The sequence below is a fragment of the Erythrolamprus reginae genome, chromosome 7, assembly GCF_031021105.1.
Source record: "Erythrolamprus reginae isolate rEryReg1 chromosome 7, rEryReg1.hap1, whole genome shotgun sequence".
In the NCBI taxonomy this organism is placed as follows: Eukaryota; Metazoa; Chordata; class Lepidosauria; order Squamata; family Dipsadidae; genus Erythrolamprus; species Erythrolamprus reginae.
This window is the reverse complement of record NC_091956.1, coordinates 15,118,458-15,136,357: the sequence shown is the minus strand read 5'-3', so window position 1 is coordinate 15,136,357 and position 17,900 is coordinate 15,118,458. Positions and strand designations below refer to the sequence as shown.

At 45.7% G+C, this 17,900-nt stretch overlaps 1 protein-coding gene across 1 annotated transcript in view; it reads left to right on the top strand.

Annotated features, from left to right (window-relative positions):
• Positions 1-16,266, top strand: part of UBE2K (ubiquitin conjugating enzyme E2 K) — a 42,220-nt gene extending 25,954 nt beyond the window's left edge. The window contains exons 4-7 of the mRNA XM_070757106.1: positions 7,814-7,896; positions 10,317-10,416; positions 13,091-13,219; positions 14,460-16,266. Coding sequence (XP_070613207.1) covers positions 7,814-7,896; positions 10,317-10,416; positions 13,091-13,219; positions 14,460-14,534 — 387 coding nt within the window. The 3' untranslated portion in view covers positions 14,535-16,266. The remainder of the gene's footprint in view (positions 1-7,813; positions 7,897-10,316; positions 10,417-13,090; positions 13,220-14,459) is intronic.
• The last annotated feature ends 1,634 nt before the right edge of the window (positions 16,267-17,900 follow it).

The following is a 17,900-nucleotide window of genomic DNA, read 5'->3' as shown; positions in this document are numbered from 1 at the left end:
TCTTTCTCAGGCTCTCAACCTTTAGCCAAGCCCACTAGGGCTGAGAAGAGAAGGGACCTAGCCCTACAAAAAAATAATGATAAATCAGCCTAACGTTTTAAGGTGCAGGCCCAAATGCATATCAACCCTACCTCCCGGAGGCCTCTAACCTGCCTCCCTCCTGGGTACCTGGGCTATCCCTGGATGAGCCAAACCTAAATCCACCCCTATCTAACCTATGGGGTTTTAGGTCCAGAGGAGCCAGTTATTACCGAGGATTTCCCCCAGCAGAACCTGTTCAGGGCCTCAGGGATCCTCAGGCTTTTCCGGCTGATATTTCTTCCTTGCCTCCGGAGTTTCAGTCTATCTTGACTATTTTGACTAACACTATTGATGCTAGACTCTCATCTTTAAATGTACCCCCTCTGTCTCATCCTTCCTCTCGCTCCTCCCGTCCCGTGAGTTTTTCTCCTTCCTACAGAGCCCCAGTCATGGAGGCCTCTGACTCCTCTCAGGAAGAGGATGAGGACGTGGATGCAGAAGAGGATGATGACCCTTTCAACGTCTGTCGGAGGATGAGGAATCTCAGATTAAGATTCCAGCCCCAGCTGCTATTTTCCCTTCGCAGCTTTCAAATCCCTCCTGCTAAAAGCTAGAGTATCTACGGGGCTAGCCGGGCAAGAGAAGCAAGCTACTCCTTCCACAGACCCTCCAGAGGATAATCCTCCTTACTTCATGGAGGAACAGGAAGACAATGAGGTAATTCCTAGGCCCAAGTTGTTTAAGGATGCCTTGCTTAAACAGTGGGACCACCCAACCATAGGCTTCACTCCCACTCCCAAGGACAAGAAGCTCTACAAGCTTTCCCCCTCCTATGAGGAACTCCTAACATGTCCCAGGCCAGATGAACCAGTGAAGACGCTCCACTCAACGGCTGCCATGCCTGGCGAGGCAGAGGAGGTCCTCCGGCCAGAGGACAAACGACTTGATCAAATGCTCAAAAGAAGTCTTCTTGCAGACTCATGGGCCATTAAGAGTGCTGCAGCGGCATCCTTCTTTTCCAGAGCTATGCTCTTATGGCTTCGTCAGCTCCAACTACACCTGCCTCCAGATGACTTACGGGGCCAACAGGATTTCAACAAAATCTTCGCAACTACCCATTATATAGCAGAGGCTACTCTCCAATCTTCCAGATTTGCAGCCAGGTCAGTAGCAGCCTCCACAACGGCCAGAAGGCTTCTATGGCTCCGCCCTTGGCAGGCGGGGGCAAGACAGAAATGGCAGTTAGCTATGAGTCCACTGAAACGTAACCTCCTCTTCGGAGATCTTCTGGAACCTCTCCTTACGGAAAACGCAGACAAGAAATAGGTCTTGGGACCTACCACCAAGAAGGCCCCGAAACCGCAGTCTTTTCGGCGCACCGGGCGTCAGCAGGCTCAAGGCTTCGCTTTTCGCAAGAAGTATTCCCCTCGCTTTCGATCCCAAACTAGAACCTCCAGGGGTAGAGGGTCCCGCTATCACAGAGGATCCTCTTCTACCAGAATTTCCAAAAGAACCAGATGGTAAGTTTCTCACCCGCCTTCGGGCGGTCGCCTAGCCTGGTTCTCTTCCGCCTGGCACCGCTCTTGTAAGGACCCCTGGGTCATTGACTCAGTGGAAAGGGGCCTAAGGTTAGAGTTTATTTCTTCTCCTCCTAACCGTTTTATTTCTTGTTCCTCTCCCAGTTCCTCTCCATCTCGTATTCGAATGGAGGAGGCTATTTCTCATTGTTGACATTAGAGCTATTCAATCGGTCCCCTCTCTCCAGAGAGGTTTAGGCTTCTATTCCACCCTCCTTATGGTCCCCAAGACTTCTGGAGGCTGGAGAGCCATCTTGGACCTAAAGAAATTAAACCGCTTCATTAAATTTAGTAAATTCAAAATACACTCCCTATCTTCCATTTTACCAGCTCTTCTTCGAGGAGTCTTTATGGTGTCTCTAGATCTCACTGAGGTCTACCTCCATATTCCCATTGCCAAGGTCCATAGGAGATTATGCGCTTAGCCTTCAAAGCAGGCATTTTCAGTATAGGGCTATGCCTTTTGGGCTCTCCTCAGCTCCCAGAGTTTTCACTAAACCTTTGGGATCCTTGGCGGCTCATATCCGAGCCTTTCCCTTTCATTTTTTATGTTATTTAAATGACATTTTTAATTCATAGTAATTCCAGAGCTGGTGTAGCTGCAGACCTCTCCTCTACCATGTAGGTTCTACAGAACCATGGTTTTTTTCCATAAACCTTAACAAGAGTCATCTTGATCCATCCTCTTCCATCCTGCATCTGGGGCCTATCATTAATTCTGAGATATCCCAGGTTTTCTTCTCCTCTGAGAGAAAACGCAGCCTTTGGATCTCATTGCTCGCATCCTGCCCCAGCAATCTACCTCCATTGCCACCCTATCTTCCCTTTTGGGTTAATGGTGTCATGTCTTGGTATTGTCCCCTGGTCCTGTCTTCTCGCCAGGGTCCTTCAGGGGCTTCTATTACCATTCCAGAGTTCGGGCCACAGTATCTCGAATCGTCGCCTCACCATTCCACCGACGGTTCGCAGATCCCTCAAGTGGTGGACTTATCCAGCCCTAGACAAGGGATCTTCCTTCCGGTGCCCCGACCAGTTTGTAGTCACCACAGATGCCAGCCTCTCGGGCTGGGGAGCCCACGCCCAGGGTCTTTTAGCTCAGGGCACTTAGTCACCGGAGGAGGCTTCCAGGCCCACTAATTGGCTAGAATTAAGAGCCGTGTCTCTAGCTCCAAAACAATCCCAGTCTCACACTCCAACCAGCATGTGCTGATTTTCACCGACAATCTAGTCACCAAAAGCTATATTGGCAGACACGGAGACTCTAGATCCAAGGCCCTCATGAGGGAGGCCCTGAAGTTAGGCCTTTGGGCAGAGAAGAATCTCCAGTCGCTTCTAGTCGACCTCATCTCGGGGAGCCTCAACGTCCAAGCGGACTGGCTCTCGCGAGCGACCTTAGATCCAGGCGAGTGGAATCTCCATCAGTCACTATTCCACCAAATCTGCCTCAGGTTCGGCCATCCAGGGTTGGATCTATAGGCGGCCAAAGCCAATGCCCAGATCCCTCGCTTCATCCCCAGGTTCCCGTCTCCGGGAGCAGAGGCAATCAATGCTCTCAGGAGCCCTTGGCCTCCAGATCTATTGTATGCCTTCCCTCCAATTCCAATTCTGCCAGACGTGATCAACAAAATCCTCCTGGAGACGGCCCGAGTAATTCTGATTGCCCCTCACGGGTCTCGCAGACCATGATTCGCGGACCTCCAACAACGGTCCGTCCAGGACCCCTGGCGACTCCCAGTTCGGAGGATAGGTTGTGACAGGGGGCCTTCTTCCATCCGGACCTGAGTGGTCCCAACTCATCGCCTGGCTATTATCCGGAGGGACTTAGACCTGCGAGGGTTTGACCCGGACTCAGTGGAAATCATCCTGAAGTCTAGAAGAGGGTCTACCAAGGATCTACGACCATTCTTGGTCCAAATTCCATCAGGGTGTTCGCAGGAGGGTCTTTCTCCCCTGTGTCTTCCCATCCACAGGATAATCACCTTCCTCGGGAAAGGTTTTCCACCAGGGCCTCTCTACCAGCTCCATCCGCCGACTCCTGGCTGTCATTTCTTCCGTCTTGGCGGGGCCTCGCAGGCAGCCCCTCTGCTCCCTCCCAGAAATCCAAGAATTTCTAAGGGGAGTGGCCACCTCAGGCCTTCTAAAATCCACAGATATCCTACCTGGGTCTTGCCACGGGTTCTCTACTCTCTTTCTCAGACACCTTACGAACCCCTGAACTCTGCGTCCCTCAGGTACCTATCCTTTAAGATAGCATTCCTGGTGGCGATTACATCCGCCCGACGCATATCTGAGTTGGCAGCCCTTCTCTCAGAGTTTCACCTGGACAAGGTGGTTCTGTGTCTGGACCCCACCTTTCTACCAAAGGTTAGTTCCATGTCTCACAGATCTCAGGATATCATATTACCTTCCTTCTGTCTCCAACGAGAGCATCTCCTGGCTACTAGATGGCACACTCTGAATCTCCCTAGAGCGCCAAAGGTTTATATCCAACGCACAAGATCCATCCGGAGGTCTGAAGCACTCTTCATGGTCGACCATTCCAGATCCTTGGGATCCAGAGTGTCTTCTACAGTAATAGGTCGTTGGATCAGAGGGACCATCTCTAAGGCCTACGAGACAGCTTCCCTCTCTATTCCAAGGAATATTACAGCGCATTCCACCAGAAGCGCTGCCACATCTGCCGCCTGGGCGACTCAGGCTCCGTTGGAAGAAGTCTGCAAAGCAGCCACTTAGGCCTCATCAAATTCCTTCATGCAGCACTACAAAATCGATTCGTACGCTTCAGCGGACGCTGCCTTCGGCAGTAGAGTACTCCAATCCGTTATCTTTCACGATAGCAATGTACTCCCACCCTAGGGACCTATCTCTTGGGTATGTCCCATGTGACTGCTGGACCCACTCCTTCAGTACGGAGAATAGGCGTTGATTGCTTACCTGAACGCCTCTTCTCGTACGGTGAGTGGGTACAGCAGTCACTTCCCTCCCTATGTGTGGTCTTCTGTACCTTCTATTCTATTTTCTTATAACACATGAGAGTTGAACATTAAAGAGCTTCACTACTGAGCCTAGTCTACGGATTCGCGAATTCTGGGGAAGGGGCGGATCCAGCAGTCTTTTTTAATACTAGGCTCAGTTCCACCGGATTGGACAGGAGCAACCCATGTGACTGCTGTACCCACTCACCGTACGAGAAGAGGCGTTCAGGTAAGCAATCAACGCCTATTCTCAACTATATCGTGACAGCTAATGAAAATTGGGCTTATCATCCTACTCCAGAGATCAAATGTTAATCAATGCACTGACCCCATGCCCATTCTCCTTCAATCAAAAAATTCAAAACTCAGCAATAGTCGAGAAAAATCTTGGGCACCCATTGCACACAAATCTTGGGCACCCATCGCAGCAGCGTTCATGCCGTTAGTATTCAGATAGCATATTACAGCACGCACTTCGCATTTGGAGGGAAATGGAATGAGGACGCTCATCTCTAACCTTCAACACAACGCCAATCGATGATCTACTGACCACTGGCACTGCTAGTTCTCTTCTGCTGGCTTCCCGCTACACGATAGTAATACCAACGTCCCCTGCGAACATTCCCTGCGAGAGCTACCTTGCTATCCGGATAGCCCTCGCAGCTGCCCCAAGTCCCACTGTTGCCACCATGCTTCACCCATCTGATCAAGAAGCCCTCATTTACAAAAGCTGCCATCAAATGAAAGGTTTCTCCCTCAAGGAGGATACAGCATCCAGGAATGGGTTAAATCCATCTGTTCTCTGATTGAATTGAGTCTGTCAAAAGCTGTTCAGGTTCCACCCTTGTCACTTTTTCACTCAGTCGCTCAACCGAAACGCGGTTAACTTAAAGGGGGGCAGAAAAATAATACTTCAGTTCTCAGTTTCTCCCAGGAATCTTTATTTTAAAAGATTAAAAAAAACAAAACACACAGATTGGAAGTGGTTTAGAACTTGAACATCTCCTCATCAAAATCTTAAGTTAATGTTGCTCTCTTTCCCCAAGCTGGTAAAAGTGAGATTAATCTGGCGGTGTCACAAATATTTGTTTTCAGGAGGCAACTGAACTTTCTGGGTTTTTTTTTTCTTTTTGAAGATGTTTCGCTTCTTACCCAAGAAGCTTCTTCAGCTCTGACTGGATGGTAGGGAAGGGAAGGATTGATGCTCCCTGCAGATACAGCTGGTCATTTGCATCATTTTAGAGGGTCTTTGAAGCCCTTGGGGGTTTATCTGTGTCCTCAAGGTCACCTGAGTAGGAGCAGTACAGGAGTATCACTCAGGTGACCCTGAGGACACAGATAAACCTCCAGCGTTTCAAGGACTCTCTAAAAGGATGTAAATGACCAGCTGTCCCCACCGTCTGAGTCAGATAAGAAGAAGCTTCTTGGATGAGAAGCGAAAGGTCTTCAAAAGAACCTAAGAAGAGCCATGCTGAAAGCCCATCGAGTTCAGCATTCTGTGTCCCACAGTGGTCCACCAATTGTCCATGGGGATCTTGAGCAGAAAGAGAAGACGAAGCCCTTCCTTTCCCTTGATCCCCAACAAATGGGACCCAAAAGAACCTTGCCTGCCTCAACCCACATAGAGGCAGCACTTGGACCTCCATTTCAGTCACCACCTATGATACACTCGGCCTCCGTGAATCTGTCTAATCCTGCTTGAAGCTCTCCAGGCTGACAGCTGTCACGACCTCTTCTGGAAGTGAATTCCATAAACCAAGGACCCTCTTGGTAAAGAAATATTTCTTCACCCTCTGGATGAAGGGAACCTTCCCCCCCCCCCCCCCAAAAAAAATCCAATTGCCTCCATGAAAAGCACCTTTGGGATAACCATGACCTGGGTGATTTGAGAATCTCAACAGACTTTTAAGTCTAGTATTGTGTTACTTGCGAGAAGGTCTGAATGAGAGGACTGTGAGCATGATTGTAGGAGCTAGTGACAGGCCCTCTTTTGTCACAAGATGCAAATTTTATTTATTAGATTTGTATGCCGCCCCTCTCCGTAGAAAATTACAACTCTTGATAGTAGTACTGAGCAGCAGCATCAATGTTGTGGCCCGCCAGTGGCCTATGCAGCTGGTACCTGAGTCTGGCAGAGATGCAACCAGGGGCTTCAAAACATCCAGATGTTGTCATGAGTGTAGAAGACAAAGACAAATAACAGGAAGAACCTATCCTCAATGCGCATGCACGCAGAGCTGTCAAAATGCAGGAGTTGTTCCTGAGGAGAAGGTCTACTCGGGAGTAAGGCTCAGGGTTAATTGGCCACTCCCATAGCCTATTTAAGTGGGGGAAAGGACTGGCCAATTTGCAGGAAACAACTTTGTTCATTCCCTTTGTGTCTTTTGACTTCAAAAGCTCCTGTTCGGCTTGTGTTTAGAAGGCGTCCAGTTTCCTGCAAATTGTTTCTGGGCATTGTGCCATCAATAGTAAGATAGTTAGTTGTTATCAGACAACCTCTTGGTTGGGCATTTGACTCTTGTTGCTTGGATCTGTTGTCAGCTATTAAGGTTAATTAACAGCTGTTGCTGCAAATAAGATTGCTTTATTATTTCATTGACTTTACAAGTGACTGCTTAAGGCAATTAATCAGTAGTTTGTGAATACTAAACAAGGTTTGTTGCGACAGTCTTTCGGCTGTGTTCCTTAATCCAGCAGCTGGGTCAGAACAATCAATATCCCAGGACAGTTTTTCTCAGACATCTAGAGGAAGGTTTCGGGTACCTTAAGGGAGCGCAACACAAATATGTGTTCAGAATAAATAAATTAAGATGATCACTGTTGTGGGAACCAGCCAACGTTGTCCATAAAAACACTGTAAATTTGTCCTGCCGGACAATGGAATACAGCACAGAGAGTGTCAGAACAAACCTTGTTTAGTATTCACAAACTAATTAATTGTCTTAGCAGTTGTTTGTAAAATCAATAAAATAATAAAGCCATCTTTTTGCAGCAACAGCTGTTAATTAACTTTCTTAATAGCTGGCAATAGTCCAAGCAACTTCCCCGATCTGCAGTCTGGTGTTAGGCTGGGGCCCATACCACACAAGTGGTGGGCGGGCACACAAAATCATCCCTTCCACAACCCACCCACCCTCGTGCCACTGGTAGTCCAGAGCCGGAAAAATTGGAGATCACTGCAATATATTGCTTATCCATTATGTAGCTGCTATTTTCATAACTGCTTCTCTTGTATTTTAGGTGCGGTTTATCACCAAAATTTGGCATCCTAATATTAGCTCAGTCACCGGAGCGATCTGTTTGGATATCCTAAAAGATCAGTGGTAAGGTCCCATATCACGAAGTTTTGGGGGAAATAATTGGATTATACTTGTAGATGTGGGAGGAGATAGTGATTCTTTCTTAGGGAGGAGGAGAGACCATTAACTCCAGTTTACCGTGATATTTGATGTCTCAAACTGGCTATTGCTGGTCTCCAAATGATTTACCGAAATGCTTAAAGTGCACGTTTGAGACAGCTTCAAATACAATTTCTGGAATGTGCCAAAGCGATAAATCATCGAGAAGGAGGGTGGGAAAAATAATAGGAGTATTTTCATTCATGCAATTAAATTTGGCCGTATACAGGATTCAGACATTGGGAAATTTAGGAGTGATTTCATTTCTGAACGTAAACAAACATTGCTTGGTGTCTTGGGTTCTGGAGACCACACCTACAAAAAGATATTGACAAAATTGAACGGGTCCAAAGGCGGGCTACAAAAATGGTGGAAGGTCTTAAGCATAAAACTTATCAGGAAAGACTTAATGAACTCAATCTGTAGGGTCTGGAGGACAGAAGGGAAAGGAGGGACATGATCGAAACATTTAAATATGTTAAAGGGTTAAATAAGGTTCAGGAGGGAAGTGTTTTTAATAGGAAAGTGAACACAAGAACAAGGAGACACAATCTGAAGTTAGTTGGAGGAAAGATCAGAAGCAACATGAGAAAATATTATTTGACTGAAAGAGTCGTAGATGCGTTTGGTAGATGTGGTTGGTAAATCCACAGTAACTGAGTTTAAATATGTCTGGGATAAACATCCATCCTAAGATAAAATACAGGAAATAGTATAAGGGCAGCCTAGATGGACTAGGAGGTCTTTTTCTGCCATCAATCATCTATGTTTCTATGTTTTAATATTGAATGTATTTTTTTAACCTATTGATATCACCCTCCTATAGTAACTGCCTCTAGGAAGCCAGCTAAAACAGTGGTTCTTAAGCTTTCTAATGCCGCGACCCCTTAATAGTTCCTCATATTGTGATGACCCTCAACCATAGGTCTACTGCCAATTCTCCCAACAGAGCTTTAAGCTGATTGGCAGGAAGGTCAGAGGGACGCCCCCACTATAAACACCTGATTGGTCGGATTGTAGAAATACGTTCCTTTAGCTTTAGTTTTCCCCATGGGAAATTTGTCTTTTTCTGTGGTCTTAGGCGACCCCTGGGAAACAGTCATTCGACTCCCAAGGGGGTTCCGACCCCTAGGTTGAGAACCACTGCGCTAGAATATCATTGTAGCTTCATTTTGAACAGGAAATGAAAACAAAATGTAGAAAGAAGCAGGGCTAATATCCAGGAAAGATGGGATCAAGCAAAGAATTGATATATAGTAAGAGTCGAACCAAGTGAAATATCAAGCAGAACATCCTCATTTTTGACTTAGACCGATGGTGATTTTCTGCCTCGGGGATATTACCGTGGCCTTGTACTAAAACAACCTGTTGTCAGAAATGAGTTTATTTCTGGAAGTACTGTAATACAGTGCTCCCTCGATTTTCGCGGGTTTGAACTTCACGAAATGTCTATACCACGGTTTTTCAAAAATATTAATTAAAAAATACTTTGCGGGTTTTTTCCCTATACCACGGTTTTTCCCGCCCGATGACGTCATATGCCATGGCCAAACTTTCTTCTGCCTTTAATAAATTGTTTTTTAAATAAACTTTAATAAATAAACATGGTGAGTAATAATCTAAATGGTTGCTAAGGGAATGGAAAATTGAAATTTAGGGGTTTAAAGTGTTAAGGGAAGGCTTGTGATACTGTTCATAGCCAAAAATAGTGTATTTACTTCTGCATCTCTACTTCGCGGAAATTCGACTTTCGCGGGCGGTCTCGGAAAGCATCCCCCGTGAAAATCGAGGGAACACTGTATTACAATGCAAGAAAATGGTTTGGAACCATAGGAAAGGCTGATGTATGCCATAATCAGTATGTAATCATGGGTTTGCTAAATGTGCTGCAACCTGATTGGCTGTAACCTATATATAAGGAGTAACACCCCTGGGTGGGTGTGGTTTGTGAGCTAGTAGTTTGTGCTTAATGGTTTGTAGTTAATGGTTTGTGGTTAGTGCTTTGTGGGTGGTTGCAGTGATGGATGTAATAGGAGTTGTAAGATAGCATTGTGAGTATTTTGTTATAGTGGTTAAATGTAAAGGTGATAGTTTATTTAGAGAAACATTTTGCTAAGAAGAAAAGTAAAATATATTTTTACAAGAAAGCCTGATGCAGTGTTTTTCATTGAGGACTTCAATTCAGTATACTTGTGAACTGTGGCTAGTTGGTGGGGTTACCTTCCCCATGCACAAAATTCTCCCAACACCTGTTAAACCTTGATGTTACCTGTGTCAAGTCACATCCTTCTGGAGGCCGTGCTGGGTACGTGTGAACTCAAATATTTCCAACATTGCCTTCTCAGGGCCGCAGCGATGACTTTAAGAACAGTGTTGCTATCCTTACAAGCGCTCTTGGCGGCTGCAGAACCCGATGACCCCCAAGATGCAGTTGTGGCAAATCAGGTACCACTTACTCCCATTTTCCTTTTAGAAAATTCACATGTGACTTTCCAATATTATTCTACCCCGGACCCGAGGAACAGGGACTTTAAAAAATATACATCTGGAAACCAGCAAGAAAAACCAAAGATGCCTTCTTGTTCTAGGTTGTTATCCTCTCCCTAGGAAAATAGTATTTATTTATTTGTTATTTATTTATTTATTAGATTTGTAAGCCGCCCTTCACCGAGGGATATAATATAACAATACAGTACCACAGCAAATCTAATTAAATTTAAAATTTAATTAACAATTTAAAAATCCAATATTTAAAAACAATCATACCAGTTCAATCATACAACATATATCTCATTTCATTGGCCAGGGAGCTGAGACTTAATTGCCCCAAACCTGGCAACATAGATGAGTCTTAAGACTCTTGCGGAAGGCGAGGAGGGTGGAGGCAGTGCGAATCTCCAGGGGGAGCTGATTCCAGAGGTCTGGGGACCCCACAGAAAAGGCTCTTCCCCTAGGCCCTGCCAAGCGATATTGTCTGGCTGACGAGACCTGGAGAAGGCCAACTCTGTGGGACCTAATTAGTCGTTGGGACTCATGCGGCAGAAGGTAGTCCCGCAAGTAATCTGGCCCGATGCCATGTAGGGCTTTATAGGTCATTACCAACATTTTGAATTGTGTCCGGAAACCAATCGGCAACCAATGCAGTTCACGGAGTGTTGGAGAAATATGGACATGCCTAGGGAGGCCCATGACCACTCTCGCATTTATCAGAGTACAGTGATACCTCTACAGTAATACCTCGACTTACGAATTTAATTGGTGCCGGGAGGAGGCTCGTAAGTCGAAAAGCTCGTAAGTCAAAACATTGTTTCCCATAGGAATCAATGGAAAAGCGATTAATGCGTGCAAGCCCAAAAATCAAAATCAGCTAGCAGGGGGGGCGGTGGCCAGGTCCGGCTCCCACCGCTGATGCAGTTGCAGAGCCACGCGAGGTGGCTGCGGGAATAAAGCGTTGCGTGCCCCTGACGGCGTCCGGACCCCCCCACCCCCAGCAGAAGCCAAGGACCCCCAGAGTGGGGCGGCAGGCGAGGCGACCGCCTCTCCGCTCGCCAAGTGCCGCGGGGAAGGAGGGAGAGAGAAGCAGGCGGACAGCAGCCGCTTTCCTGCTTCCCTTCCTTCCTTCCCGCTGATGCAGTTGCAGAGCCACGCGAGGTGGCTGCGGGAACAAAGCGTCGCGCCCCCCTGACGGCGTTCAGTGGCTTCCGAAGCGGCGCTGGGCGAAAGAGGGCGGGCGGACAGCAGCAGAAAGCGAGAGGTGCCTCTTCGCGCGCTCGATCTGCAGCGGGGGGCGTCCTCGGCCCAAGGACCTCGGGGGTTGGGGGCGAGCTTTGCCAAGAGGGACCGGGTGGCAACTGCACTGGGCTCGGCTGGGGGGAGGGTCCTTGGCTTCTGCTGGGGGTGGGGGGGTCCGGACGCCCTCTTCTCCGGCTCTCCGGCAGATCGAGCGCGCGAAGAGGCACCTCTCACCTTCCGCCGCTGCCCGCCCGCCCGCCCTCTTTCGCCCAGCGTCACTTCGGAAGCCACCGAACGCCGTCAGGGGGGCGCGACGCTTTGTTCCTGCAGCCACCTCGCGTGGCTCTGCAACTGCATCAGCGGGAAGGAAGGGAAGCATGAAAGCGGCTGCTGCCCGCCTGCTTCTCTCTCCCTCCTTCCCCGCGGCACTTGGCGAGCGGAGAGGCGGTCGCCTCGCCTGCCGCCCCACTCTGGGGGTCCTTGGCTTCTGCTGGGGGTGGGGTGGGGTCCGGACGCCCCCTTCTCCGGCTCTCCGGCAGATCGAAGAGGCACCTCTCACCTTCCGCCGCTGCCCGCCCGCCCTCTTTTGCCCAGCGCCGCTTCGGAAGGCTGGAACCCTCCCTCCCTCCCTCCACAGACCCAGAGACAAAGGAGGCGCGGAGCTGGGAGAGCCGCCTGGCAGAGCGCTTGCAGGCGGCGGTGGGGGAGGGGACAAAAAGCAGGCCAGCGCCCTGCTCCTGCCTCACCGGAGCCGCCAACCAAGCGGAGCAGGGTGGGGGAGGCGGGGCGCGCATCGCTGGCTTGTCCCGTTCTGCGGTGCACACAAGGTTGACAGGCATGCAGGATGACAGGCGAGCAGGAGTTTCCCGGGCGGGGGCGGTGAGCGCTTGGAGAGGGCACAGCCTTGAGCGAGACTTGGCCTCGGCTCATAATCCGAATTTGAGCTCGGGAGTCGAACAAAAATATCTCTCCCCTCCCAGCTTGTATCTCAAAATACTCGTATGTAGAGCAGCTCGTATGTCGAGGTTCTACTGTACTTGTGAACTTAGTTCATTCCATGACCAGGTTCATAAGTAGAAATCAATGTAAAAGCAAATAATGTATGTGATTGGGAAAACCACAGGAAGGGTGGAGTCCCTGTTTCCTCCCAGGAGATTCCTAGAGGCCCCACGGAGGTTTCCGGTTACAGTTTTGGAGACTCCGATTTGTAAGTCGAAAATGGTTCTTGAGAAGAGGCATGACAATCTTGAACACCCGGATCTAGAGGCGTTTTTAGGTAGAGGTACCAATGTATTACACATTTCTTCACATTAGCTGCGGACTTGTGCTTTCCGCGAGATTTTAATTTTTGTCTTTTCTCTCCCCCTCCCCCCCCCCTTTGTCACAGTACAAACAGAATTCAGAAATGTTTAAACAGACAGCTCGACTTTGGGCGCACGTTTATGCTGGAGCACCAGTTTCTAGTCCGGAATATACCAAGAAGATAGAAAATCTTTGTGCTATGGGATTTGATAGGGTAAGCTTCGTTTCCCTTAAGGACTGTTAATCTTTACTGTTACCAAGTGTGGTCAAGAGTTTTTTCAACCACAGAGTTTATGGATTGCAACTATTGTATAGTCAGACCATGTATAATTGACAGACTGGGTTTTATTATAGATTTTCGTTGGAATAGAACACAATAAAGTGAATAGAATAAAATAAAATAGGGAATGGAATGGAAAATAGAATAAAATAAAATAGAATAGAGAATGGAATAGAATAGAATAGATTAATAAAGTGTAGGGTAGAATATAGAATAGAAAAGAATAATAAAGAATAGAGAAGAATATAGAATAGAAAGAATAGGATAGAATAGAATAGAGGAATGAAATGGAGAATAGGATAAAATAGAATACAGTAGAATATGGAATGTAATGGAAGGACTGTAAATCTTTAGTTAATTTTTACTGTTACCAAGTATGGTCAAGGTTTTTTTAACCACACAATTTATGGATTGCAACTATTGTATACTGTAGTCAGACCATGAATAATTAACAGACTCGGTTTTATTGTAGATTTTAGTTGAAATAGAATACAATAAAATAAATAGAATAAAATAGAATAGAGAATGGAATTGAATAATAAAGAGTAGAATATAGAATAGAATAGAGAAATGGAATGGAGAATAGAATTAAATAAAATAGAATGGAATAAAATAGAGGAATGGAATGGAGAATGGAATAAAATAGAGGAATGGAACGGATAGAATAAAATAGAATAGGGAATGGAATGGAATAGAATTCTTTATTGGCCAAGTGTGATTGGACACACAAGGAATTTGTCTTTGGCGCATATGTTTTCAGTGTACATTGTTATTTTATACCAGAATTTTAAATTTGATATATACCAAGTGCTTTTATTTATTCTGATCTAAGACTGTAATATTAATTTTAAAAATTGACAGTCCCAAGTCATTTTTCTCTGTAACTTTGAATGGTCACTCCAAATGAACTCTTGCAAGTGGAGGACTGCCTGGACTTTCTTTCCTATGTGAGAAGCTACCGCTTGGGAAATTTCATGGAACTGCCTTCAATACAAGATTCTGCGCTAAGCATCCTGCATCGGTTTAGCCTTTGTCGTACACACACACACACACACACACACGCTTTCTATTATTAGCTCCAGGCAGAAAATGGGTGTTTTGTTTAGGGTTGTTGTTGTTTTTTCCCCTAACCTCAGTCGCTTCTTGTCTTTTATTTCATTTTATTTTTTTGCAGAATGCAGTAATAGTGGCCTTGTCATCAAAATCATGGGACGTAGAAAGAGCAACAGAACTACTCCTCAGTAACTGAGCCCTGTGCAGAAACTGCTTCAGCGTAGCCCAGCCTGCCTCTTCTTGAGGAACGTCACATCATCATCATCATCTTCTTTTTAGGTTTCAATATAGATTCTCTTTTAAAACTGGCGTCCTTGCCTGATGCTGTCTAGGCCCCGTTGGAGACTGAAACAAAACGAAAAACGAAACTGCTTTGTAAATAAAGCTAATTAAACATCTGTGTAAATTTAAAAACCAAACAAAAAACCCCACCAAAAACAAGGGGGAAATACTTTAATATTTTTTTTCCTTACTAAATATTGTAAATTCCTCGAGCTTGGCTAAAAAAAGAAAAGAAAATTACTGGTGGGAGACAACTTTGTCTACCGTAGTGTTAGCAGCGTGAGCAGGAATTTGCATCAGGATATTGACTTTGCTCAGAGCACATCAGGGTTGTGTGTCTGTAAATCAATCGTTGATGTCACCCATCCGGGCTCCCTTAAAACCGTTTGTTTTTTTAAAAAAAAATAGTACGGATCCTACATGCTTGTGGACTGATCTTAATATTTTGCATGCCTGTACTTTTACCTAGATGCTTTTGAGCAAGTAGGGTGAACTGAAAACCAGAACACCGACGTACTTAAAAAACGGAGTATTCATTCTTGTAAACTTTTTTTTTTGCCTAAAGATTATTTTTTCTCCCCACAGACGGCCTCGAAAACTCAAGATCAGTGGGCCTCTCACTCTGATATTTTCACTACATTGGGGAGGTCCCTGTGTGTGTGGGTTTTTAACACTCCTGAACCACCCCTCCCTCCTTCCCAGCCTCCTCTTCTCCCCACCCTCCCATCCCAACCCTTCGGCTACACGCACAGTTGCAATAATCACACCTGTGCCACCCTAACCTAATTTCCCCCTCACCTCGCGTGGTCTCTCTCTTTTTTTTTTTTGAATAAACCGTACGAGTGTTTCCACCGTTGTAATTTCTACACAATTGTATAAAAAAGGTTTGGTATCTTTGGACATAGCACAAAACCCAGTGGAGCTGCTGTTTTATTCCTTTCTGCAGAAATCAAACCTCTTTCAATAAATTCTGGCTAGAATGAATTTTGCTGAAAAGAACCCGGGTCTCTGTTTAAAAACACTAAGAATTACCGTATCTTTTTTTGGACATATTAATCAGTTGCTTATATACAAGGTTGGTTGTGTGTGGTCCCCCCCTGTCCCCCCCAATTTGGAAAATCTTGTTGGGTTGTTGGTTTTTTTTTTAACTGTACATATATGTTAAATGCCGATAATAATTTCTCCACGACGAACGATCTTGCTAAAGCGACTGTACATACAGTGTGTCTTTGTATTCTCTTCTCTTGAGACATCTGAATCATTCTTCAGGTTGTGAAAAGGTTTTCTATAAAACTTTTTAAAAAGTCAGAGAATTCCAGCGCTTGGCCGGCCAATTCTTTCCGAGCAAATTGCAAACTGGCACACATGCAGCACATCGAATGATTTTCCTCAAATCCAATTTCTTTATGTACTGTAGATAGAAATGTTAAACAATTTAATGATATGTGTTTTAACTGAAGAACAGGCAATGGGCTACTCGTGCGTTTTTGCGAAACTGTCGTTATGTTACATTACTGTAAAAAAAATAATAATAGTAATTTGAGAAAGTCGAAACGCAGGATCCTCCTTCTGCAAGACATTCAAGTTATCTATAGTTTCAGATATTATGACACAGAAAATAGTAAAATTATTTGTGCAATACGAAACACTTGCTTTTTCACATCCCATTTCTGCCTTCAGTGTGATTCATCTTACAGTCATGTAAAATCACTGGCAGAAGCCAAAGGAAATGTGACTTTTTCTTTCTTTCGGGGGGGTAGGTGGGTGGGTGGGGGTGTATTTCGCTGATATTTATTTTTATTTTTTAAAAGAAAATTGTTGCTGCTCAACATTTTTTTTGTTTAAAATACTAGCTGGGGCAAATACCGTATACAGCCCTGGAAATTTTGCCATTTTGTGTTTGTATTTTTTTTTCTTTCTTTAATGGTCTATATTTTGATGAACTCATCACAATATTATTTACCCTGGTGGTAATTGTGTAAACATTAAGATTTCATATTTCCTTGTTCTTTGCGCATTATTAAAAGAAAGAACTTGGGAGTAGTTAGTTGGGTTCTTCTGCTTTTATATTTCGATAACCTTTCTAAGGAAAGTTCTATGGTTGTGTCAAATAAAATGAGAGGTGCTCACAATTATGTACAGGTAGTTCTCGACTTACAACAGTTTATTTAGTGACACGCTGAAGTTCTAATGGCACTGGACAACCATTTTTTTTTCAAATTTCTGGCCTTTGTAGCCATCCCTATGGGTCATGACCCCCTTTCGCAACCACCTAACAAGTCAGATTTATTGTGTTCCTAACTTAAACACACAGCAATTCACTTAACAACTCTGGCAAGAAAGGCCGTAAAAATGGGGGCAAAACTCACTTAACAAAAGTCTAAACTAATGATAGAAATATTGGGCTCGATTGTGATCATGAGTCGAGAACTACCTGTACGTCGTTACCTGTAATTTCATCTGAACTTTTAACTTCCACATAAGAGAGGGAACATTGGAAGACAGAGAGCCGGTTTATATGGAAACTCTACATCAGAGGTCTTCAAACTTGGCACCGTTTAAGACTTGTGGACTTCAACTCTCAGAATTCTCCAGCCAGCATAGCTTACTCTTTCACAATCCCTTCCTCTGGAACCCCTTCGCTTTAGGTGGTAAGAGAAAAGGGAACACACATGGCTGGCTGGAGAATTCTGGGAATTGAAGTCCAAAAGTCTTTAAAAGTTGCCAAGTTTGGGGACCCCTGCTCTAGAAGTACTTGGTTTGGCTAGTGCTTCAGTGCTAATGAAATGAAACGTTTATGGAGAAAGGAAGAACCATATTGGCCAATACACGTTTTAACCAGGGCTGATAATAATCAGCAGTGTGAGGGACTAGATCAGTGATGGCAAACCTATGGCTTGGGTGCCACACTAGGCACGCGAAGCCATATCTGCTGGTACATGAGCTGTTGCCCGAGTTCATCTCCAACATGCATGTGGGTGCCGGCCAGCTGGTTTTTGGCTCACAGAGGCTCTGGGAGGGCATTTTTGGCTTCTGGAAAGCCTCCGGGGGGGATGGGGGAGGGTATTTTTACCCTCCCCCGACTCCAGGGAAGCTTTTGGAGCCTGGGGAGGGCAAAACACGAGCCTACTGGGCCCTCCAGGAGTTGGGAAACGGGCTGTTTTCAGTCTCCAGGGGGCAGGAAAGCTGTTTTTGCCCTCAGGCATTGAATTATGGATGTGGGCACTTGCGCATGCACTACAGCGCACACCCACACTCTTTCGGCACCTGAGGGAAAAAA